The sequence below is a fragment of the Actinia tenebrosa genome, unplaced genomic scaffold (genome assembly GCF_029948245.1).
Source record: "Actinia tenebrosa isolate PJP-AT-01 unplaced genomic scaffold, QUT_ActTen_1.0 PGA_scaffold10__47_contigs__length_13832649, whole genome shotgun sequence".
In the NCBI taxonomy this organism is placed as follows: Eukaryota; Metazoa; Cnidaria; class Anthozoa; order Actiniaria; family Actiniidae; genus Actinia; species Actinia tenebrosa.
The window spans coordinates 10,305,059-10,323,842 of record NW_028292570.1 but is presented as its reverse complement, the minus strand read 5'-3'; the positions used below and the strand labels follow the sequence as shown (position 1 = coordinate 10,323,842).

The 18,784-nt window shown below is 42.0% G+C and overlaps 4 protein-coding genes and 1 long non-coding RNA gene across 5 annotated transcripts; 1 reads left to right on the top strand and 4 right to left on the bottom strand.

Moving 5' to 3' along the window:
* Positions 1–5,106: 5,106 nt before the first annotated feature.
* On the bottom strand, positions 5,107–5,637 carry LOC148912992 (uncharacterized). The gene is made up of 2 exons (XR_016119206.1): positions 5,345–5,637; positions 5,107–5,143 (listed from the first exon to the last, which is right to left on the bottom strand). It is a non-coding gene; the product is annotated as an uncharacterized LOC148912992 (long non-coding RNA).
* Positions 5,638–5,652: 15 nt separating this feature from the next.
* On the bottom strand, positions 5,653–9,723 carry LOC148912991 (uncharacterized). The gene has a single exon (XM_089026367.1). It carries the CDS (start codon positions 9,721–9,723, stop codon positions 5,653–5,655), a length of 4,071 nt encoding a protein of 1,356 aa, XP_088882493.1.
* A 470-nt stretch (positions 9,724–10,193) lies between these two features.
* LOC148912990 (uncharacterized) lies at positions 10,194–12,079 on the bottom strand. Its single transcript, XM_089026366.1, has one exon. The coding sequence runs from the start codon at positions 11,961–11,963 to the stop codon at positions 10,194–10,196; it is 1,770 nt and encodes a 589-aa protein (XP_088882492.1). The 5' UTR covers positions 11,964–12,079.
* Positions 12,080–13,245: 1,166 nt separating this feature from the next.
* On the top strand, positions 13,246–14,957 carry LOC148912989 (uncharacterized). Its single transcript, XM_089026898.1, has one exon. It carries the CDS (start codon positions 13,265–13,267, stop codon positions 14,786–14,788), a length of 1,524 nt encoding a protein of 507 aa, XP_088883024.1. The 5' UTR covers positions 13,246–13,264; the 3' UTR covers positions 14,789–14,957.
* Positions 14,646–18,313, bottom strand: LOC148912988 (uncharacterized). Its single transcript, XM_089026895.1, has one exon. It carries the CDS (start codon positions 18,238–18,240, stop codon positions 15,001–15,003), a length of 3,240 nt encoding a protein of 1,079 aa, XP_088883021.1. The 5' UTR covers positions 18,241–18,313; the 3' UTR covers positions 14,646–15,000.
* Between the last annotated feature and the right edge of the window lie 471 nt (positions 18,314–18,784).

The window sequence follows — 18,784 nt, the reverse complement described above, 5'->3', positions numbered from 1 at the left end:
CATCGCGGTGTCGAAGGCGTATGACTACTTTATAGTATAATGTCCTCTTCTGAAAATGATGAAGACTTGCAGGATTCAATCTTCGAGTCCAAAAGGTTGCGTATCTTCTTAGCAATACAATAATTTTTCTGTTCCAAACTACTAGTAGTGTATTCTCAAACGCTAACAAGGAAATTATCACAGTCATAGGCTTCAACCATATCGAGACGAAGATATTTTTTACACGAATGTAGCTCAACGTGAAATCAACCTCAGAAGTCATATTTAGGAACCCAAAGGTAAAATGTTTCTTGGCCCCGTTGCTCAGCGACAGCATTTTACCCCTGCGTTCCTGATGCGTGGTCATAAGGTTAGAGGTAGAAGAAGTCTTTGACATTTACGATCTGGGCTAAGGGCCCGTTCGCGCTAGACCGACAAGAATTGTCCGAGTCATTTTGGAGCGGAGCCCCATGCTTAAGAAAAAATGGTAATTTATCGAGTTGATTTTTCATGGCTTGGCTGACATCACTTCCGTCCGTCCGTGTACACAACACAATAGAAATTCGTTTAGAAATACTATTTCATTTGACTTCATTCAAGTCTGTAAATTACTGATTATTTATTGGAGCGAATTGTCGTTAGTTGTCTCGAGCAACATCTATTGAGTAGATTTTTACCTCCGCAGATATGTATGAGTCAATTCCAAAGGTGCCAAACCCCCTCCCACCCCGGACAACCCCCCTGGGTATTTGACTTTTTGGAAAAAAATGGTCAAATTCCCCACCATGCAGGCCAACAAAATGATCAAATGCCCCACCGTTCAGGCTCCACTAACTGGTCAAATGCCCGCCTCTCCAGTCTGATGAATCTCAAATTTTACCTAAAAAGTACTTAACTGAGCCCGTGCAACTAAAGTTTTTTTATTCGTGGTTATCATAATAAATAAAAAAATTTAAATTTTCTCAATATCATAGATAACAAATCTTGAATTTCCTCTCAACAAAACAGCAATTTTATGTGTTGTGGCAATTTTTTCTGTGTCGATAAACTTAATTAGGTTAGTGGTTGAAGGATTACCAGCCCAAGTAGCGTAAGAAAGCAAAATAATATACACTGCAAAACACACACCAATGGAAAACCTTCAACGAAATTTTCTAAAACAATTCAGTATTAAAAATTAACTGAAGTAGGTGAAGACTTTTTATATCGTTTAAAACATATCCTTTGTATCCTTTGTGGCATCCCAGATTTTAAACAACTTAGGTTTTTTATTTTTTATTTAATTCAAAGCACGAACATAAGCACGAACCAGACTGGTGAGAAATTTTGCAATCATAGAAGGCTCGAATTGACAAGAGGAAAGTCCGAGAATAAATTATGCCAATTAGATAAGGGCCGCTACATTTAGTCTGTAGTCAAATGCCCGCCCGTTCGGGCAAATATTCAGCGTCAAATTCCCCACTATGCAGAACTCGACTATGGTCAAATGCCCGGGGTATGCCCGGGGGAAGGGGGGGCACCTTTGTAATAGACTCATACATTAACCGGGAGTTAACATACATGAATATTCCTTCGGGTGTTTGTGATGTCCGACGATCAATCTACTTTTTATTCAGAACGGTTTATTTGGATGACAAAACTAGCCGAACTTTCTTCAAGACTCCATGACTCTCGTTTTGAAATCTAATGAAAAGTTCTTTTTCCGATGCATCCGGCTCTACCTACGAGCCTTCTGAAAAAATCTAAATATGTTGACGATTATACTGTTTACTTTAACACATCAGGAAAAAAAGGTTTGACTCATTGGAATTTTAGTTTAGGCCTTAATCGTATTATTTTACTTCAACTTGCATTTTTCCTTGATTCTTTTGATATAAATAATCCGAAGATAAAACTAAGTGCGAGGTGCGCATGTGCGCAGTGGGTCCACAGTGCTAGAAATATCCCACATGAAACATCAGCAGTTCATTTCGTCATATAAATAGTGAAAGTAGTCTAGACTGCATGTAAGAGCTTTGTGCTTGTTGGTGTTGTGTAACGTTCGTAATCAGATGACGTAAGACGATCGATAAACGTTTAATTATCGATCTGCTAACATCTTAGAGTGACCACAGTAAATCCGTGAAACTTTAGTAATACTAAATAGCACAATAGCACTATTGGCGCAAAAAGGCCAAAAAGACCAACGACCCTCTAGCCTGGTCCGCCTATGAGAACTTTAAGCGCGAGGTGAAACACGAAATTAGATTTGCAGAGAAAGAGTTTGTAGCAGACCAAATCCAAAGTAATCCTAATGACTCGAATACTATCTGGAAAGCGACCCGTCTTTGTATACCAAAGAAATCATCGTCAAAGAGGACCTTTAGCAAAGACGACAAAATTGTGTCAGACGAATTTAATCGTTTTTCGTCTCTGTTGGTCCAAGTTCTGTTGATAAAATTAAATCTATGGCCAATGACTTCAATTTCGACCTTAATGATGAAAGCTTTGTCCCTAAACAATACCCTTTGTCTGAACAGTTTACTCTCCATACAATAGAATGTAAAGACATTGAAGACATAGTACTGTCCATGCCTTCCAATAAGGCCCCTGGGATTGACAAAATTCCAGTTCGTGTCATCACAGATTGTCTTGTACCAATTATACCTACAAACACATCTATTGTAAATGCTTCACTTAGCTCTTCTACATTCCCATCTTGTTGGAAAACAGCTGAAGTAACACCCATTCCGAAAAAAGGCGACCACGAACAAGCAAACAACAACAGACCCTTGATAGTATTAGCCACAAGATCCTGCTGACAAAGTTACAAGATGTAGGGGTTCTCATTCACTTATCCAGTGGTTTGGTAGTTACATTAGTGAAAGACATCAAGTCGTTAGGATCAATTCAGCAGTCTCTGAGCCTCTCCATTTGGTCAGCGGTGTTCCCCAAGGAAGCATTTTGGGCCGTCTTCTTTTCAGTATTTACACTAACGACCTCCCTTCTGTGTCTAAGAAATGCAACTCACAATGCTACGTAGATGATACGAAACTCCTCATATCTTTTCAAGTGCAAGACAAACAGTCTGCCATTTCTGACCTGAACGAAGACCTCCTTAACGTTAGGAACTGGTGTTTTAACAACTACTTGCTCCTAAATCCAACCAAGACTAAGCTCATGGTGTTTGGAAGTAGGCAAATGTTGCCTAGATTACAGGACTTTACTGTATCTCTACTAGGAAGAGACCTTGTTCCTGTTCAAGAGGCCAAAGACTTGGGTGTGACTCTCGATCCTCATTTATCATACGACGAACATATCATTAAAACTGTTTCTGCATGCATGTCTCGCCTTGGACAGATTAATCGTGTTAAACATGCATTTGAAAAAAAGACTCTCTTAACTGTTATAAACACTCTAGTGTTCAGTAAATTATATAACTGTTCTAATGTCATTGCACAACCTCCAAAAATTGCAGGCCGTCCAAAACTTTGCATTTCGAATTGTATGCGGGGCTAGGAAATATGATCATATCACGCCTTTCTTAAAACAATTGAAATGGCTTCCAGTCGTTCGCCAATTATATTATCGTAGTGCTACCTTGGCGTTTAAATGTATGATCGGCAGTGCCCCAGAGTATTTTTCGTCGCAGTTTGTTAAACGCGCAGAAATAAGCAATCGCACTACTAGAAATTCGCAAAAACTGAATATTCCTCTCTTCAAGACGGCCAGTGGCCAAAGAACATTTTATTATAGAACAGTAAATCTCTGGAATTCTATCGAATCGTCCCTTAAATTGTGCAGAAATGTTAATATTTTCAAACAGTCGCTTAGATCTAAGTTATTACGGGAGTTCTTAGATAATTAGCTCTCCAGTTTATTAGTTTATTTATTTATATCTTCATACTTTCTTCATTATTTATAGATAACTATTATTTTACTGTAAGATATTGTAATATATGTTTTTTTCTTAATAATAATAATAACAATATTTTTATAAATTAGCAATTAGATATTTAGCTGACTTTTTAAATGTAATATATTGTCTTTGAAAAGCCCTTATGGGGAAAGATAATAAAGTATGTATGTATGTATGTATGTATGTAGCAAAAATGTCAGCACCAATATCGGACAGAGATTCCTTGGCCTAGTTGATAAACACTTTCCTAGAGGCCATAATCTTAGGAAAGTCTTTAATCGTAACACCATCAAGATCAGTTACAGCTGCATGAACAATGCCAAACAAATCATTGACAATCATAACAAGCGCATTTTACATCCACCGAGAGACGACAACGACACCGCAAATAACACAAAGGACAAGAAAACATGCAACTGCCGACAAAAGAACAATTGCCCGCTTAATGGCAACTGCCTCCAATCATCAGTTGTATACCAAGCCACCGTCACAAGAAAGGACAACAACACTACCGCAACATACATAGGACTCACAGAAAACGACTTCAAAACAAGATACAGAAACCACACCGCCTCATTCCGCCACGAACAACATAAAAACTCGAGTGAACTCAGCAAATACATCTGGACTCTCAAGAACGGTAATATCAGCTACTCCATTTTATGGCGCGTCCTATCTTCAAGCTCCGCCTACAACAGCTCCAGCAAAAAATATGTAACCTTTGTCTTAAAGAAAAGTTTCTAATAATTTATCGACCGGAACTCTCATCATTAAATAAGCGCAACGAACTTGTATCTTCATGCCGCCACAGAAACAAAGCATTATTACGCAACAGCTAAACTACATCCACTAATTAATTATGTATACTTTTTCTATATAAATGATAGTAACGAATATTCTTATCATTAAATCCCCTGAAGAGTGAAGTAATTCACGAAACAGGCTTGTCGGGAAAAATGTTGTCTTGACTTTTTCTTCTCAAACAAATATATATATATATTCTCGTTTTTGTGGCTACTGCATCGAAGAGGCGAAGCCACTATGTCATCGAGTTGTATCCGTCCGTAAGAGTGAGTGAGTGTGACTCGGCAAACGTTCGGAATTAGTCGAAAGGGTTTCGAGGCATTGTGATTAACTTCGGAACCAATCAGCATGTTACGGCTGGGGCAATCTTTCGAGTTTCCCCGGGTCGGCCGTGTTAGAACAGCAAATCACTTACTGAGATTCCATCATTCAATCACTGCATTTATTAGAATCACGTAAAGACTGGGTAAAATACAATAAGGTATATCTGTATTAGTTAAAACCGCTTACAAATAGAAAAAATGTGCTTGATTAGGGAATGATTATGCAACACGTGGTCTAGCGATACTTAGAAATGAATGCTCAGCCAACTATAGGAAGTTTATGCTGAATAATAATATTGATAATTTCTTGTAGGAGAACTAAATATAATGAGTTACATACCTCTGTGCTACTTGGCCGGATAGCAAATTAGTTAATATTCTAAGGAGCTTCTTTCTTAGTTTAACTTTCCTTCGACACGCTACATCAACTTATCACCCAAATCAAACTATCAGATTACGGTTATGTGATACGAGCATAATCACTGGTAAATCATTAACATGGCTCCCCTAAATTGTGATTACAATTTACCCCAAACAAAACAAACTATATATATATATATATTACTAACAAATGTTCAATATTCAGTGTTCAACTTGGATATTCACGTTATATGGCTCCTTAGCTGGGACTCCCTGGTCTCTCATTTATTAGTTGTCATCGCTTCTCAGGAGCAGAACAAGCTTGTGGATCGGCCTTTCTAAGTATGTCATCTTGGAGCCCGTTCTTCTTCCTGAGGAATCGAGGTGAGGAGAGGAGACAGCAATCTTGACTTTGCGGACGTAGCCGTCTTCGTCTTTATATGGCTGTACAATGCGTGCGAGCTGCCACTTAGATCTCGGGTTGTCCGCATCCTTCAGTATGACGATGTCATCCACTGACAGATTCTTTCGGGGGCGCAACCACTTTTGTCGTTCTTGCAGAGACTGTAAGTAAAATCTTCTCCAACGTTGCCAGAACTCATTGGTTAGGTGTTGGACTCTGCGCCATCTTTTTCTTGAGTATAGGTCCGCCCTCTGGAAATCTCCCGGTGGAGGCATTACTATCGTAGTCTTCATGGTCAGCAAGTGACTCGGCGTTAATGCATCTAAGGAATCTGGTTCTGTGAGACCGTTGGTAGTGAGGGGGCGGCTGTTTACTATCGCTTCTGCTTCGATCATCAGTGTCCTCAAGGATTCATCATCGAGTTGCTTTCCATGAGTCTGTAGCAGAGCTGTTAGCACGCTTCTCACACTGCGAATCTGCCTTTCCCACACGCCGCCTTTGTGGCTTGCGTGCGGGACATTCATCTTAAACTGTATCCAATCGCAGTTGGTCTTTATCAGCTCTCTCTTTATGGCATCTTGGTCCATTTCCTTCATGGCTGCGTCAAGCTCATTTCTAGCACCCACAAAGTTCGTTCCTTGATCCGATCTTAATTGGCGCACTGGTCCACGCCGTCCGGTAAACCTTCGGTAGGCGTTGATGAAGGAATCTGTTGTCAGCGATGCCGCTGTTTCTATGTGAACCGCACGTGAGGCCATGCAGGTGAATAGGACTCCGTACCTTTTCAGCTCACGTCTTCCTTCCTTTATGTACCAGGGGCCAAAGTAGTCCACCGCACTGTATGTGAAAGGTGGAGCTTCTTCCAGTCTGTCTTTAGGAAGATCACTCATTTTCTGTTTCTGAGTGGCGCCTCTCAGCCTTTGACATGCGACGCATTTGGAGATGTAGTGTCCCACTGCTGAGCTTCCATCAATAATCAACAAGCCAGCAGCGCGTATGTCTGCTAGTGTTCTTGCCTTGCCTTGGTGGGCTCTCTGATGATAGTGGCGGATTACTAGACCTGTCACGTGACATTTCTTTGGGAGGATAACGGGATGTTTCACTTGGAAGGGAAGGTCGGCCAATCCGATTCTGCCACCAACGCGGAGAACCTGGTTTTCGTCAAGAAACGGACTCAGACGGAGAAGAGAGCCAGATTTCACAATCTTTTCTGCTGGACGTCCCAGGGCCTTTAGAGCTCTCATTTCTTCAGGAAAGAATTGGCTCTGGACAGCCTTCAGGATCAGATTTTCCGCTTGTTGTAGGTCTTGCACATCGAACTGAACTCTTTCCCTTGTTGACGTTCCGTCTCTTCGACTTTTATAGGGATCCACCCTTTCCTTGCGTGCGTTTATCGTCCAGGCTAGCTTCTGCACAAATTGCTTGCATATCACGATGGCTCTCTTGGCGCGATACCAATCTGAAAAGTACTTGACACGCTCCAATATTGTTGGGTATTCCTTTGAGTGCGTTGCTAAGGCTGTGACTTTCTTCACTTCTGGATCGCTGTGGTTGATAACTGTGAAGGTTTCTGATAAAGTCTGGGACTCTTTGATTGGGTGCCAAAGGAAACTTGGGCCATTCCACCATCGTTTGCTCTCGGTCAGCTCTTGAGCACTAAGACCTCTGGAAGCGTCGTCAGCCGGATTCATGCTTGTTTCCACGTACTTCCATTGGTGAGGCGAGGAGCGTTCACGAATTTGCTGAACGCGGTTTGCAACGAACGTGTGAAAACGCCTTGCATCGTTGGATATATAACCAAGAACGACTTTACTGTCCGTCCAGAACACTTCTGCTATTTCTTCGTATTTCAACTCTTTCTTCAGAAAGCCGCTAACCTTGGCGGATACCAATGCTGCCGTGAGTTCTAGGCGAGGCACTGTTATAGGTCTGAGTGGTGTCACTCTAGCCTTTGCCATTACCAGGGCGCAATGTATCTCGTCACGATCGTTCACCATTCTAAGGTAGGAGCACTGGCCATAGCCGTTGGTGCTTGCATCGGAGGAGTTGTGTATCTCGACGGTCTTGCACTCTCCAAAGCCTTCAGGTTTGTAGCATCTAGGAATCTTTAATTCGGCCAAGCGATGCAGCTCGCTCCTCCACTTCTCCCAACGAGGTCTGATTGACTCTGGTACTTTATCGTCCCATCCAACATTGTCTCTGGTAAGGTCTTGGAGTATCCTTTTGCCCACAAGAACAAAGGGAGCTACCATGCCCAGGGGGTCGTAAATAGAGCTTACCGTTGCTAATATTCCTCTTCTCGTCAATGGCCTGTCCTTCAGTTCGATCTTGAACTGCAGCTGATCCGACTCTATACACCATTGCACTCCCAGGGCTCTCTCGATGGGCAACAGGTCCTTGGTTATGTCAAGATTCTTTAAACCTTTCGCGCGCGACTCAATTGGGATTGATTCTATAACTGCTTTACTGTTCGGTAGGAACTTGTGCAGGTTGAAGCCACCCCTCCGGCAGAGTGCCTTCGTGTTCTCAATAAGAGCGATGGCCTGCGCAATGGTTGGAACGGACTTTAACCCATCGTCTACATAGAAATCATTCCTAATGAACTCTGCTGCTTCCTTGCCAAACTCGATCTCGTAGTCGTCGGCTGTTGATTTCAAGGCAAAATTCGAACAGCCAGGTGAGGAGACCGCTCCGAAAAGGTGAACTGTCATCCTGTACCCTGTCAAAGGATTGTTCGTATCACCGTACTCCCACCAAAGGAACCTAAGAAATTTTCTATGTTCGACGTTTACCTTCACTTGGTGGAACATTCCTTCGATGTCACACATTAGTGCTACCGGTTCTTTCCTGAATCGGCACAGAACTCCTGAGAGGTTGTTCGTGAGGTCCGGTCCCTGAAGCAGATGTCTGTTGAGTGACTCGCCCTTGTATTCCGCACTGCCATCAAAGACAACTCTGATTTTATCCTTCTTCTGGGGGTGATAGACGCCGTGATGCGGGATGTACCACACTTGACCATCATCGCCGCTCTCCTTTGACTGGGGAACTTTTTCTGCATAACATTTACTGAGCATCTCCTTCATGAATTCTTGGTAATGCTTGCGGTAGGTTTCGTCCTTTTCAAGCCTCCCTTTCAACCTCATCAGTCTGATTACGGCTAACTCTCTGTTGTTCGGCAGATTAATTCTATCATCTTTGAAGGGTAGAGGAATTTCATAATGGCCATCCTCTCTTTGGTTAATTCCATCTTTCATCCTTTGCATGAACTTGCGGTCATTGTAAGAGAGTGTCCGCTCTTCGTCTTGTGATTCATCAAAGTCAAGTTCGAACATCTTCGAAACTTGAAATGGTGTCATTATTTCCTTTGTTTGAGTACGCATGGAGAAGTGAAGTGGTTTCTTGGTCTCTCCTACAACCTCCCTGTCGAGTATGCGATGGCAGCCGCACTTCTCGTGGACATCCTTGCAGTCAGGATCTACTATGCCTATCACTCCCCATCCTAGCGCAGTCTTCTTCGCATAAGGTTCATCGTCCTTGCCCGGAATGACTTCTCTTGGCTTGATTGCGCGTGCGCAGTTTAGACCGATCAGCAACCCGATTTCCACGTCGCTTCTGTGTGGCATCAGTTGATCAGCTATACGCTCCAGGTGTGGCCACTTTCGAGCTGTTTCTGGTCGAGGAATCTGTCCTCTTCTCGCTGGAATGATTTCTCTAGAATACGTTCCGGGTAGTGGGATGATCTCACTTTCGTTTAGGCCTCGTACCACAAGACCGTTCACCTTCTGACAATCAATGAGACGTTCCGCAAGTACCGTTGACAATTTGAGCTTCACTTGGACTCCCTTCACTGCCATTCTTTCAACGACGTCATTCTTGATGAAACAGCCGTCTGACTGGTCGTCTAAGAGAGCGTATACAAGTACTTCCTGGGACGAATTGTCGTGTGATGTATCCATACAGGAACGATCAGGGAATGGGCGGCACAGTCGTCTTGTTTCTGGTCACTGATCTTTGTACATTTCGATGAAACCTCCTTAACCTCTATTTCTTGATCAGAGTTCTCTTTCAATTCCTTCTTTGGAACGAACGTACCGTCGTGCAAAGACGTCGGATGGAAGCCGTGGCAACTCTTGCATACTGCTATCCTTCTGCAATCCTTTCGCATGTGACCCATCTTAGGCACCCGAGACAGAGTCCCTTCGCGCGTACGAAGCTTACTCTCTCTTTAGCTGATAGCTTTAGGAACGCCTTGCAGTCGTCTAGGTTATGTGGTCCCTTGCACGACGCACACTGCACTGACCTTTCTTGCTTCGAGTTGTTCTTTTTGGATCCTGAATTTTCTCGCTTTACTTCAGCGGAATCTGTGAAGAGGGATCTCTGATTGTAGATCCTTCCTACTCTGACAGGTTTGGCTATTTCCTCTTTCTTACTTTCTTCTTCTTTGAAGATTTATTACCGGATTGCATGCGATCCTTGCCTCGCGCGATATAAAATTGCAGAACTCGGCGAATGGTGGGTATCCCATCTCATTCTCTCTTTCAAAGGGAAGCAAAACGCCGCTTCGTTCGCCGCTAATCCATCTATCTACCTCTCGACTCCAGCGATCTACTAAGTATCTTGGAAGTTTCTTGGCCATTTTTTGGTTTTCTTCCGGATCGTTTAGCACCTTTAGATACTTAACGTTCTGCATTGCAGCCAAGCAATGGAATAAAAAAGCGGAAAATTTCCGCAAACTAACTCCATCGTTTGGAGGGATTTTCGGCCAATCACTTAGTTTCTTTCTGTATGCGTCAGCCACAAGGAAGGGGTTCCCGTACCGATATGCTAGTATACCCTTTGCCTGAAGGTACGCGTCCTTGCTATCCAAACATAGGAGACCGCTAATCGCTTCTTTGGCTTCCCCCGCGGTGTATTTTCCAAGATAATACAGCCGTTGAGCTGGACTTTCTATTCGGCTTTCTATTATAGTCTCAAAGGATTTAAGCCAATTAGGATAATGGAACATACTGCCTCTGAAGATTTCCGGTTCCGGAAGGGGAAGACTATCTATGTTGCGTCTTTCGGACAACAAATCTGCCAATCTGCCGAGGGCGTTATCATTATTCGAGCTTGGTGTACTACTATGCACGTTTGTTTCTCGGTAAGACACGAACTGCGATGCGTCGACATCGTCAAATAAATCCGTTGGTGGATCAAATGGGTTCCGTGTGTTCAAATGTGTTGACGGATAGTTGTCAAATGGTGTGCCTATGACGCGAGTTGAGGTGAAAGGATTTACAGACGAGTTCGAAGGTTTCGAATAATTTTTTAGCTCTGGGTCTGTCTTGTACTTGGACTCGAAATCAAGATTTTCTGACTTAGTCGACTTAGATTCTTTTGCATGGATATGGGATTCTGATATGTTAGCTGCATGATGCGTAGATTGCATGACAGGATCGTGTTGCGGGGCTTCTTTGACGGAGTCAAGTTGCATACTCAAATATTTGTTTAAATCTTTCTCTGTGTCATCTTCTTTAGGCAAATCAAATGCGCCGTCGACTAATCCTAGCTCTGCTTCTTGTACCTTGGCAATCGCGTTCATTTCGGCCTTCGCAAACGCTAGATTCTTAGCAATTCGAAACTTCGTCATCTCAGCCTCCTGTTTTCTTAGCGCGTCGGCTCTTTGTGCTTCTAAGTCTTGAAATTTTAACTCTGCGCCGAGTCTCGCGATCATGCCAGCCATCTCGGCCTTTCTTGCAAACGCGGAATTGCTGGATTTACTAGAGCGAGTTGATCTCGAGCTGCGAGATGAGCCCGAGATCGAAGATCTTTCGTCTTCATTTAGCCTTTTTAAATCGCTTAACCTTTTGTTTACTTCTTTTAGGAGGTCAGAGTGCTGTTGGTCGATCGTCTCAAATTTCTCGCTCGCTACGCGTCTTTCTGTTACGTCTAAAGCCTCTTCTAGCCTTTCATTCGCGCCGGCGAGAATCTCCATTTTTGCTTCCAACAGACCCCTTTCACTAAGAAGCCGGTTGACATCCTCTGAGTCTGCTAGCAATCCATTCACTATATTAAACTGTTTGCGCCAATTTCTTTGGGCCGTAATTCGATCACGATCTAGCAAGTCCAATTTAAAGGCTGTGCCCTTCTCTGTCATTTTCGTTTCTCTTTGCGTGTTTTCATCGATTTCCTCGGTGTTTAAATCAAAATTTGACATACCTTCAGATGCACTGTAGCACAGAGTCTTTACTGATACGGCTGGGGCAATCTTTCGAGTTTCCCCGGGTCGGCCGTGTTAGAACAGCAAATCACTTACTGAGATTCCATCATTCAATCACTGCACTTATTAGAATCACGTAAAGACTGGGTAAAATACAATAAGGTATATCTGTATTAGTTAAAACCGCTTACAAATAGAAAAAATGTGCTTGATTAGGGAATGATTATGCAACACGTGGTCTAGCGATACTTAGAAATGAATGCTCAGCCAACTATAGGAAGTTTATGCTGAATAATAATATTGATAATTTCTTGTAGGAGAACTAAATATAATGAGTTACATACCTCTGTGCTACTTGGCCGGATAGCAAATTAGTTAATATTCTAAGGAGCTTCTTTCTTAGTTTAACTTTCCTTCGACACGCTACATCAACTTATCACCCAAATCAAACTATCAGATTACGGTTATGTGATACGAGCATAATCACTGGTAAATCATTAACACAGCAATCAGCAATCAATAAACAATTCGATACGAAACGATGAACAAACTTCGAAAACAATCAACGCTTGAACAACAAAATCTCGCTGTACTCCGATTATTGCCAAAGGGGATGACAACCGATGACGGCCTTGGAACCTCGTGGTGGGAGACTCGGCGAAAGACGACTACGAACTGAGTCAAGTATAGAGCATAATTGAAAAAAGAAGTATTTGAAAACGCTTTTCTGTTTTTCATTTCAAAGGCAGGCTGTGTGTTTTATTCCAGGAATCATTCGACCTACGAGCTCAAAACTGAATATACAAGATAATTGGCCATTTATGATTATATTGGGCGTTGTGCGTGTTGATTTACATTACTACTTATCTTGACCTTCAAGGGTCACGGACACTATTTATTTACGCCGTGAACTAAGCAGATATTTTATAGAAATTCGTTTAGAAATGCTATTTATTTTGTCTTCATCCAAGTCTGTAAATTAATGATTATTTATTTGCGCAAATTCTCGTTAGACCTTTGCACATTTCAACATATAATCTGAGCATTGCTTCGGTTATTTGTAATCTTGTAATGTGTGGCGATCAATCTACATTTTATTCAGAACGGCTTATTTAAATGACAAGACTGGCCGAACTCCATTGGAATAGCGCAGCGCGGTTATACTAAAAATAGATGTCACGAGATCGGACCCCCCGCATGACTCAGACAAACAGAACACAAAGGTCATAGTAAATGTAAAGCGGTTTTCATTACGCTCGCTAGTTTCTTTATATTTTCTCGTCTTTTTTTTTGACAAAATGGTCAGTACGAAACATTGCTGCTGGGGAAGATGTAATAGTGATTCAAGATACCCCGATAGACTTCCAGAATCGCTCAAAGAAATGGAGAAATTGGGCCAAAAGATCTTCATTCCATTCATCAAGCCATCACAAGACCTCGAGCGTTGTCAGAGGTGGATCAATGCTTGTTCTCGAGAAGCGTTTTCGCTAAAGAACATTACCAGAAACACTTATATATGTGCTCTCCATTGGGTTGGAGAAAGAGGTCCAACAGATGAGTTTCCCGACCCTCTCAAAGCCAATCTGAGAGATAATGAAACCAAGAAAGCTTGCCGTACCAAAAGGAAGGCGCCAAAGGAAAGAGATATTTACAAACCTTGTTTGAAGAAGTCGAATTCAGACAACGAGAAAGATTGCATTTCCACCGTTAACGAGCCCTGTGAGTTGGAGGAAGAACTAATTATTGAAGACAACGAGCCAGGTAATAACAAGGCTACACAGACTAATATCTCTAAGTATGAGTTGGCGATCAAGGTAGAGACATTGATTCTTCGTAATCAAGCTAAACTACCAGAAGAAAAGATAAAAATTGTAAGTAATCTTTCTTATGAAGTGATCAGTAAAGACCCCAACCTAATGAAGTACTATGTTGGCCTAACTTCGTCTCAGTTTGACATCCTCTACGATTTTTTGAACGAAGTTTGTCCTTTGGACACAATATCATTTTGGGGTTGTAAAGGAAACCGAGTTATAAAAGTTAAGTGCTCGCGGCGTCTCTCGAAATGGTCATCCAGAGAGAAACTGTTCATTTGCCTCCTAAGACTCAAGATGGGCTTTAACATTAAAACACTGGCGCACCTATTAAGTACCCCTGACAAGGAAATAAAGGATACCCATATCAGGACCATCTTTACTACGTACATTCAGCTAATGTTCAAGATATTCCGCCAAATGCAGAAAATAATTTTTCCTACCAAGGAATTTTTGCGACGTTTCCTTCCAAAAGTATTCAAGTCAATCAAAAATGTTCGATGTAGTATAGACTGCACAGAGTTTCGAGTTGAAACCTCCAGAAACTTTGCCCAGCAAGGAAATACATATTCAAGTTACAAGCACAGCAATACTTTCAAGTGCCTTATTGCCTGTACCCCTACTGGTGGAGCTTGTTTTGTGTCCGATTTATTTGAAGGGGACGTCTCAGATGTGCAGATATTTGAAGAAAGTGGCATCCTCAAAGACTTGGAGCCAAATGATGTCATTCTTGCAGACAGGGGATTTACTGTCCAACATTTAGTTAACCCCCTGCAGGTTAAACTCAAAATCCCAGCCTTTTTAAAGGGAAGAAAGTCTCTGACAGCTAAAGAGGAGTTGGAAACCAGAAAAATTGCCAAAGCAAGAATTCACATTGAACGTTTTAATCAAAGACTCAAACAATTTAAACTAGTAGGGAGAAAAATTCCCCTCAGCCTTGCACCGCTTGCCACTCAAATGGTTGTTGTGGCCTGTGCTCTTGTGAATTTTCAAGAAGTTCTTTGTAAATAAATACATGCATATAATAATACACATAAGTTTCACTTTCAGGACTGTCATATTTTACTAACATGTACATAATGTAAATAGAAGAGTCACTCATTTACACAGGTTGTAACTAATATAGACTGACTGGTATATTTTGCAATCACTCTATAAAAAATCCTTATTTCTTAATTCATCAATTTATTAATTCATAATTATTCAAAGTGTACTCTAGATTATTACTGAGCTGCAGCATAGATAACATGGCTTAGTTTATATCCCATTGGGCTTGCCTTGAATACTGATAGTCCAGAATGTGGATTTCTGTGCTCTTTAAGTCCATCATAAATATAACATGTGCCATGATGAATTATGATGCTAATGTAGTGGCCTTCATTCCATAAAGTGGCACTGTGAAGGTATAACTGGGTGGAATTGATAACAAGGGTCGCTGGTAAATCTTCCCATTCTAGATGACCTGCTCTACTGAGTAAGTCCACACAAAAGACAAAGACATTATTAAAGCAAACAAATTGTCTGGGTGAATTTGCTCGCAGTCCAGAACAGTACCAGGCAAGGTATTGCTTTCCATTGCAATCAGTGACAGTATCTTGCAAACAAGGAATGCCTGTAAGTGGTTTGTTCTGAAATCTTCTTCGGCAGAGGGAAACACTTGGATTCAGCCATTCATGAAAGGCACTTTGAAATGTGGTTATACCTGGACAACAACTAAGATTGATGTTGCATGTTCTATAGATTTTAACTGGTGAAGGGCAGTTAGGCAGACCACAAGTTGATATAAATTCAGTGGTCAAGACTGACTTCAGAAGCGGCAAAAAAAAATCTGCTTCATTTCCATACAAATCAATATCACCAGAGTTGTTGAACTGAGCTGCTGCTTGTGGTATTACAGCAACCTTTGCATCACCATATTGGTGAAGTTCTAATAAATGCAATGAGGTTTTAATAATAGCACCCCCTCCATATACATTATCAAGGTTTAGTCTGTTCGACTTTGCTAAACTTTGAAATATCATGATCCAGTTGTCAATGGGGCAAGTGTTCGTAAGTGATATCCCACCTGATGTGACACACCCCCAAGGCAAAATGACGAGATTAGTGCTAGATGCAGCAAACATGGTTGTGTAGCCCGTACTGCTAAAAGAAGTGCATGTGGTTGGGTAGCTAGTACTGCCAGACGAGGTACATGTGGTTGGGTAGCTAGTACTGCCAGGAGAAGTGCATGTGGTTGGGTAGCTCGTACTGCTAGGAGAAGTGCATGTGGTTGGGTAGCTAGTACTGCCAGACGAGGTACATGTGGTTGGGTAGCTCGTACTGCTAGGAGAAGTGCATGTGGTTGGGTAGCTAGTACTGCCAGGAGAAGTGCATGTGGTTGGGTAGCTAGTACTGCCAGACGAGGTACATGTGGTTGGGTAGCTAGTACTGCCAGGAGAAGTGCATGTGGTTGGGTAGCTCGTACTGCTAGGAGAAGTGCATGTGGTTGGGTAGCTAGTACTGCCAGACGAGGTACATGTGGTTGGGTAGCTAGTACTGCCAGGAGAAGTGCATGTGGTTGGGTTGGTTGAACAGCTACCGCTGCTAGAAACTGAAGCATATGTGTGATCATGTGATAACACGAATGGCAAAAGATCTCTTGGAATCCTCATTTCAAAGACTTCAGGTGCAACTACTCTTGTCCAGAAAGCTGTAAGGGAGAGTAGTATGTCTGATATGCATGATTCGTCCCTGTAAATCCTCTCAGCAGACACTGGACCTTCCTTTGCATACAATACAAAGTCACAATACTTCCTTTCTGTTACAAGGAGTTGCATTTGTGTTTGATAGTAATATGAATGACTGTGCTTTAAAAGACATTCGTTGTCTTTTATGTAAAAGCACTGCCTTTTCATGACTTCCTGTGATAGAACAGACTCTTGGATCACACTTTGAATAGTGTGATCATGAAAAACCTTTAGACTCTTAATCTCTAGCAAACCATCTTCTTCCACAAGACCATCAGGAGAACATGCTAGCCAGGGGTATTTGGGATTAACCCACAATCCAGATGCCACAACTTGATGCTTTGTTTGAGCTTGGTATTTCAATATAGCATCGGCTTCATTTTCTAAGCCTCTTGCCATCCAAACAGACTGGTAGTTTTCACTCTCCATATTCCATTTGTAAGATGATATAAACTTCGCACTTCGACTGGCTGCACTTTTGGATCCATCAAGTACAAGTTTTCCAATCTTAACAGCTTCAAGGCATTTGGAGGCGGTTAGTCGAAGCCAACTCTCAGAGTGCCATTTTTCACTTTGGCTCTGTTGCTCTGTGTCAGAAAGTTGGGTGAGTGATGAGGGAGTTAAGTTCTTAACAAGGATTTCTACCTTCTCTCTTAACAAAGGCAAGCAAATATCGTCTACTGAGTAATCATTATATGAAACCTTCAGTTGTGTCGTCCACATAGAAATTTTCCCGGTCTTAGCATTTTCATATTGTAGCCGAGAGACAAAGTTATTGGTCATTGACGATGTTACCTGTCTGTATTGAGGCGGTCGTGGATCGAAATCTATAACTTGAACTTGTGTTTTCTTTTTTTTGGAGGGATATTTGGCATCTGAGAGTCTTTTGGGATTTTTCTTTCTTCCTTTGTTCCATGAACACTCCTGGCTAGTACATGGTGTAGTTACGATATGTCCGTGTTCTTTGACGTGGTCTAATAACAACAGCAAAACCGCAACTACGTGGCTGCATCGGCCAAGTTCTGACGCTTTGCATGGCTCACACGATGCATGTATAACTGCGCCACTTTGAATCGATAAAATTATCAATACGTTGTGAGGAAGATCTGTTTTCATTGAGGGCCAAACGTGCGCGCGAAGGAAATAATAATCACTGTTCTTGTTGTCAGTAACGTCGTGTACGAAGCCAGAGTCAACATATTTACGTCCGTTCTTGAAAGGCTTGTCAGTCATATGTCCGAGTCCGTGTCCCTTTGCTTCATCATCACTATCATCAGACGTTTGATCTACGACTTCACTTTCTGATCGTGATGGAAGCGATTCTAAAGCATAGAAATAAACGTGTCCATAGTTGAACTGCGCCGGTATGTCATTGGATGGAAAGTTTTTCCAGCCCGATGTAGGTATTTCAGGGACTTTATTCTTTGGCTCTTTGATTATTTTTCCGTCCTTGCTGTATTCCTTGGATACCTTAATATCGAGCCACCTACCTCCATCTATACTCGGATCAAGAATGCGGTAATTTCCAGCGTTTATACAATCCTGAACACGTGCGAGCAGTTCGCTACGCTTTCCAGTGACTTTTAGGCCTCTGCATTTAAGCCAACGCTTTAACTGGTAGACAGTATAGTTTCCCGGGTCAGCATCAAACCTGGATCCAGGAACTCCATCATTTTCAGTCAAGTTTGTAGCTGTTTTAAGTGGATTTAGATACGAAGTATTTATATTTGCAGTCATTCCTCTTCTACTGAGATGGTTTGTTTGTCTGAGTCACGCGAAAGGTATCATATTTCGTGACGTAATAACCGCGCTGCGCTATTGGTCTTACTTTAAATTTTTATATTATTTATCTCAAATAATTCCTACTTCTACTCTGATCACCGTGATATCATACAGTGCGCCATCGCATGCGGTAACTGATGCAGGGCTGTCAACCCCCAAGATATTCAAATCTGAAGAATTGATAGGGAAGGGGCGTGAAGTCACAGCGGAAAAAAGCGCGCGAAAAGACGTCATTCACTTTGTGACATTTGATGTAATTGGTTTACTTCTGGCCAATCAGATTATCGCTTATATTACAATGGCCTGCTTGCAAGAACAGTTTATGAGGAATGTTTTGATTTTGTTAGTGATGTAAAATAACACAAACAACACAAAATAATTGGGATTTTATGGTTGTGAAACTCGAGTCTCACAAGAAATGGTCAGCTTCGGGGATTATCCGAGAGATTTGAGACTCTAATCTGGAGACCGGGAGATACGGTCCAAAATCTGGAGACTC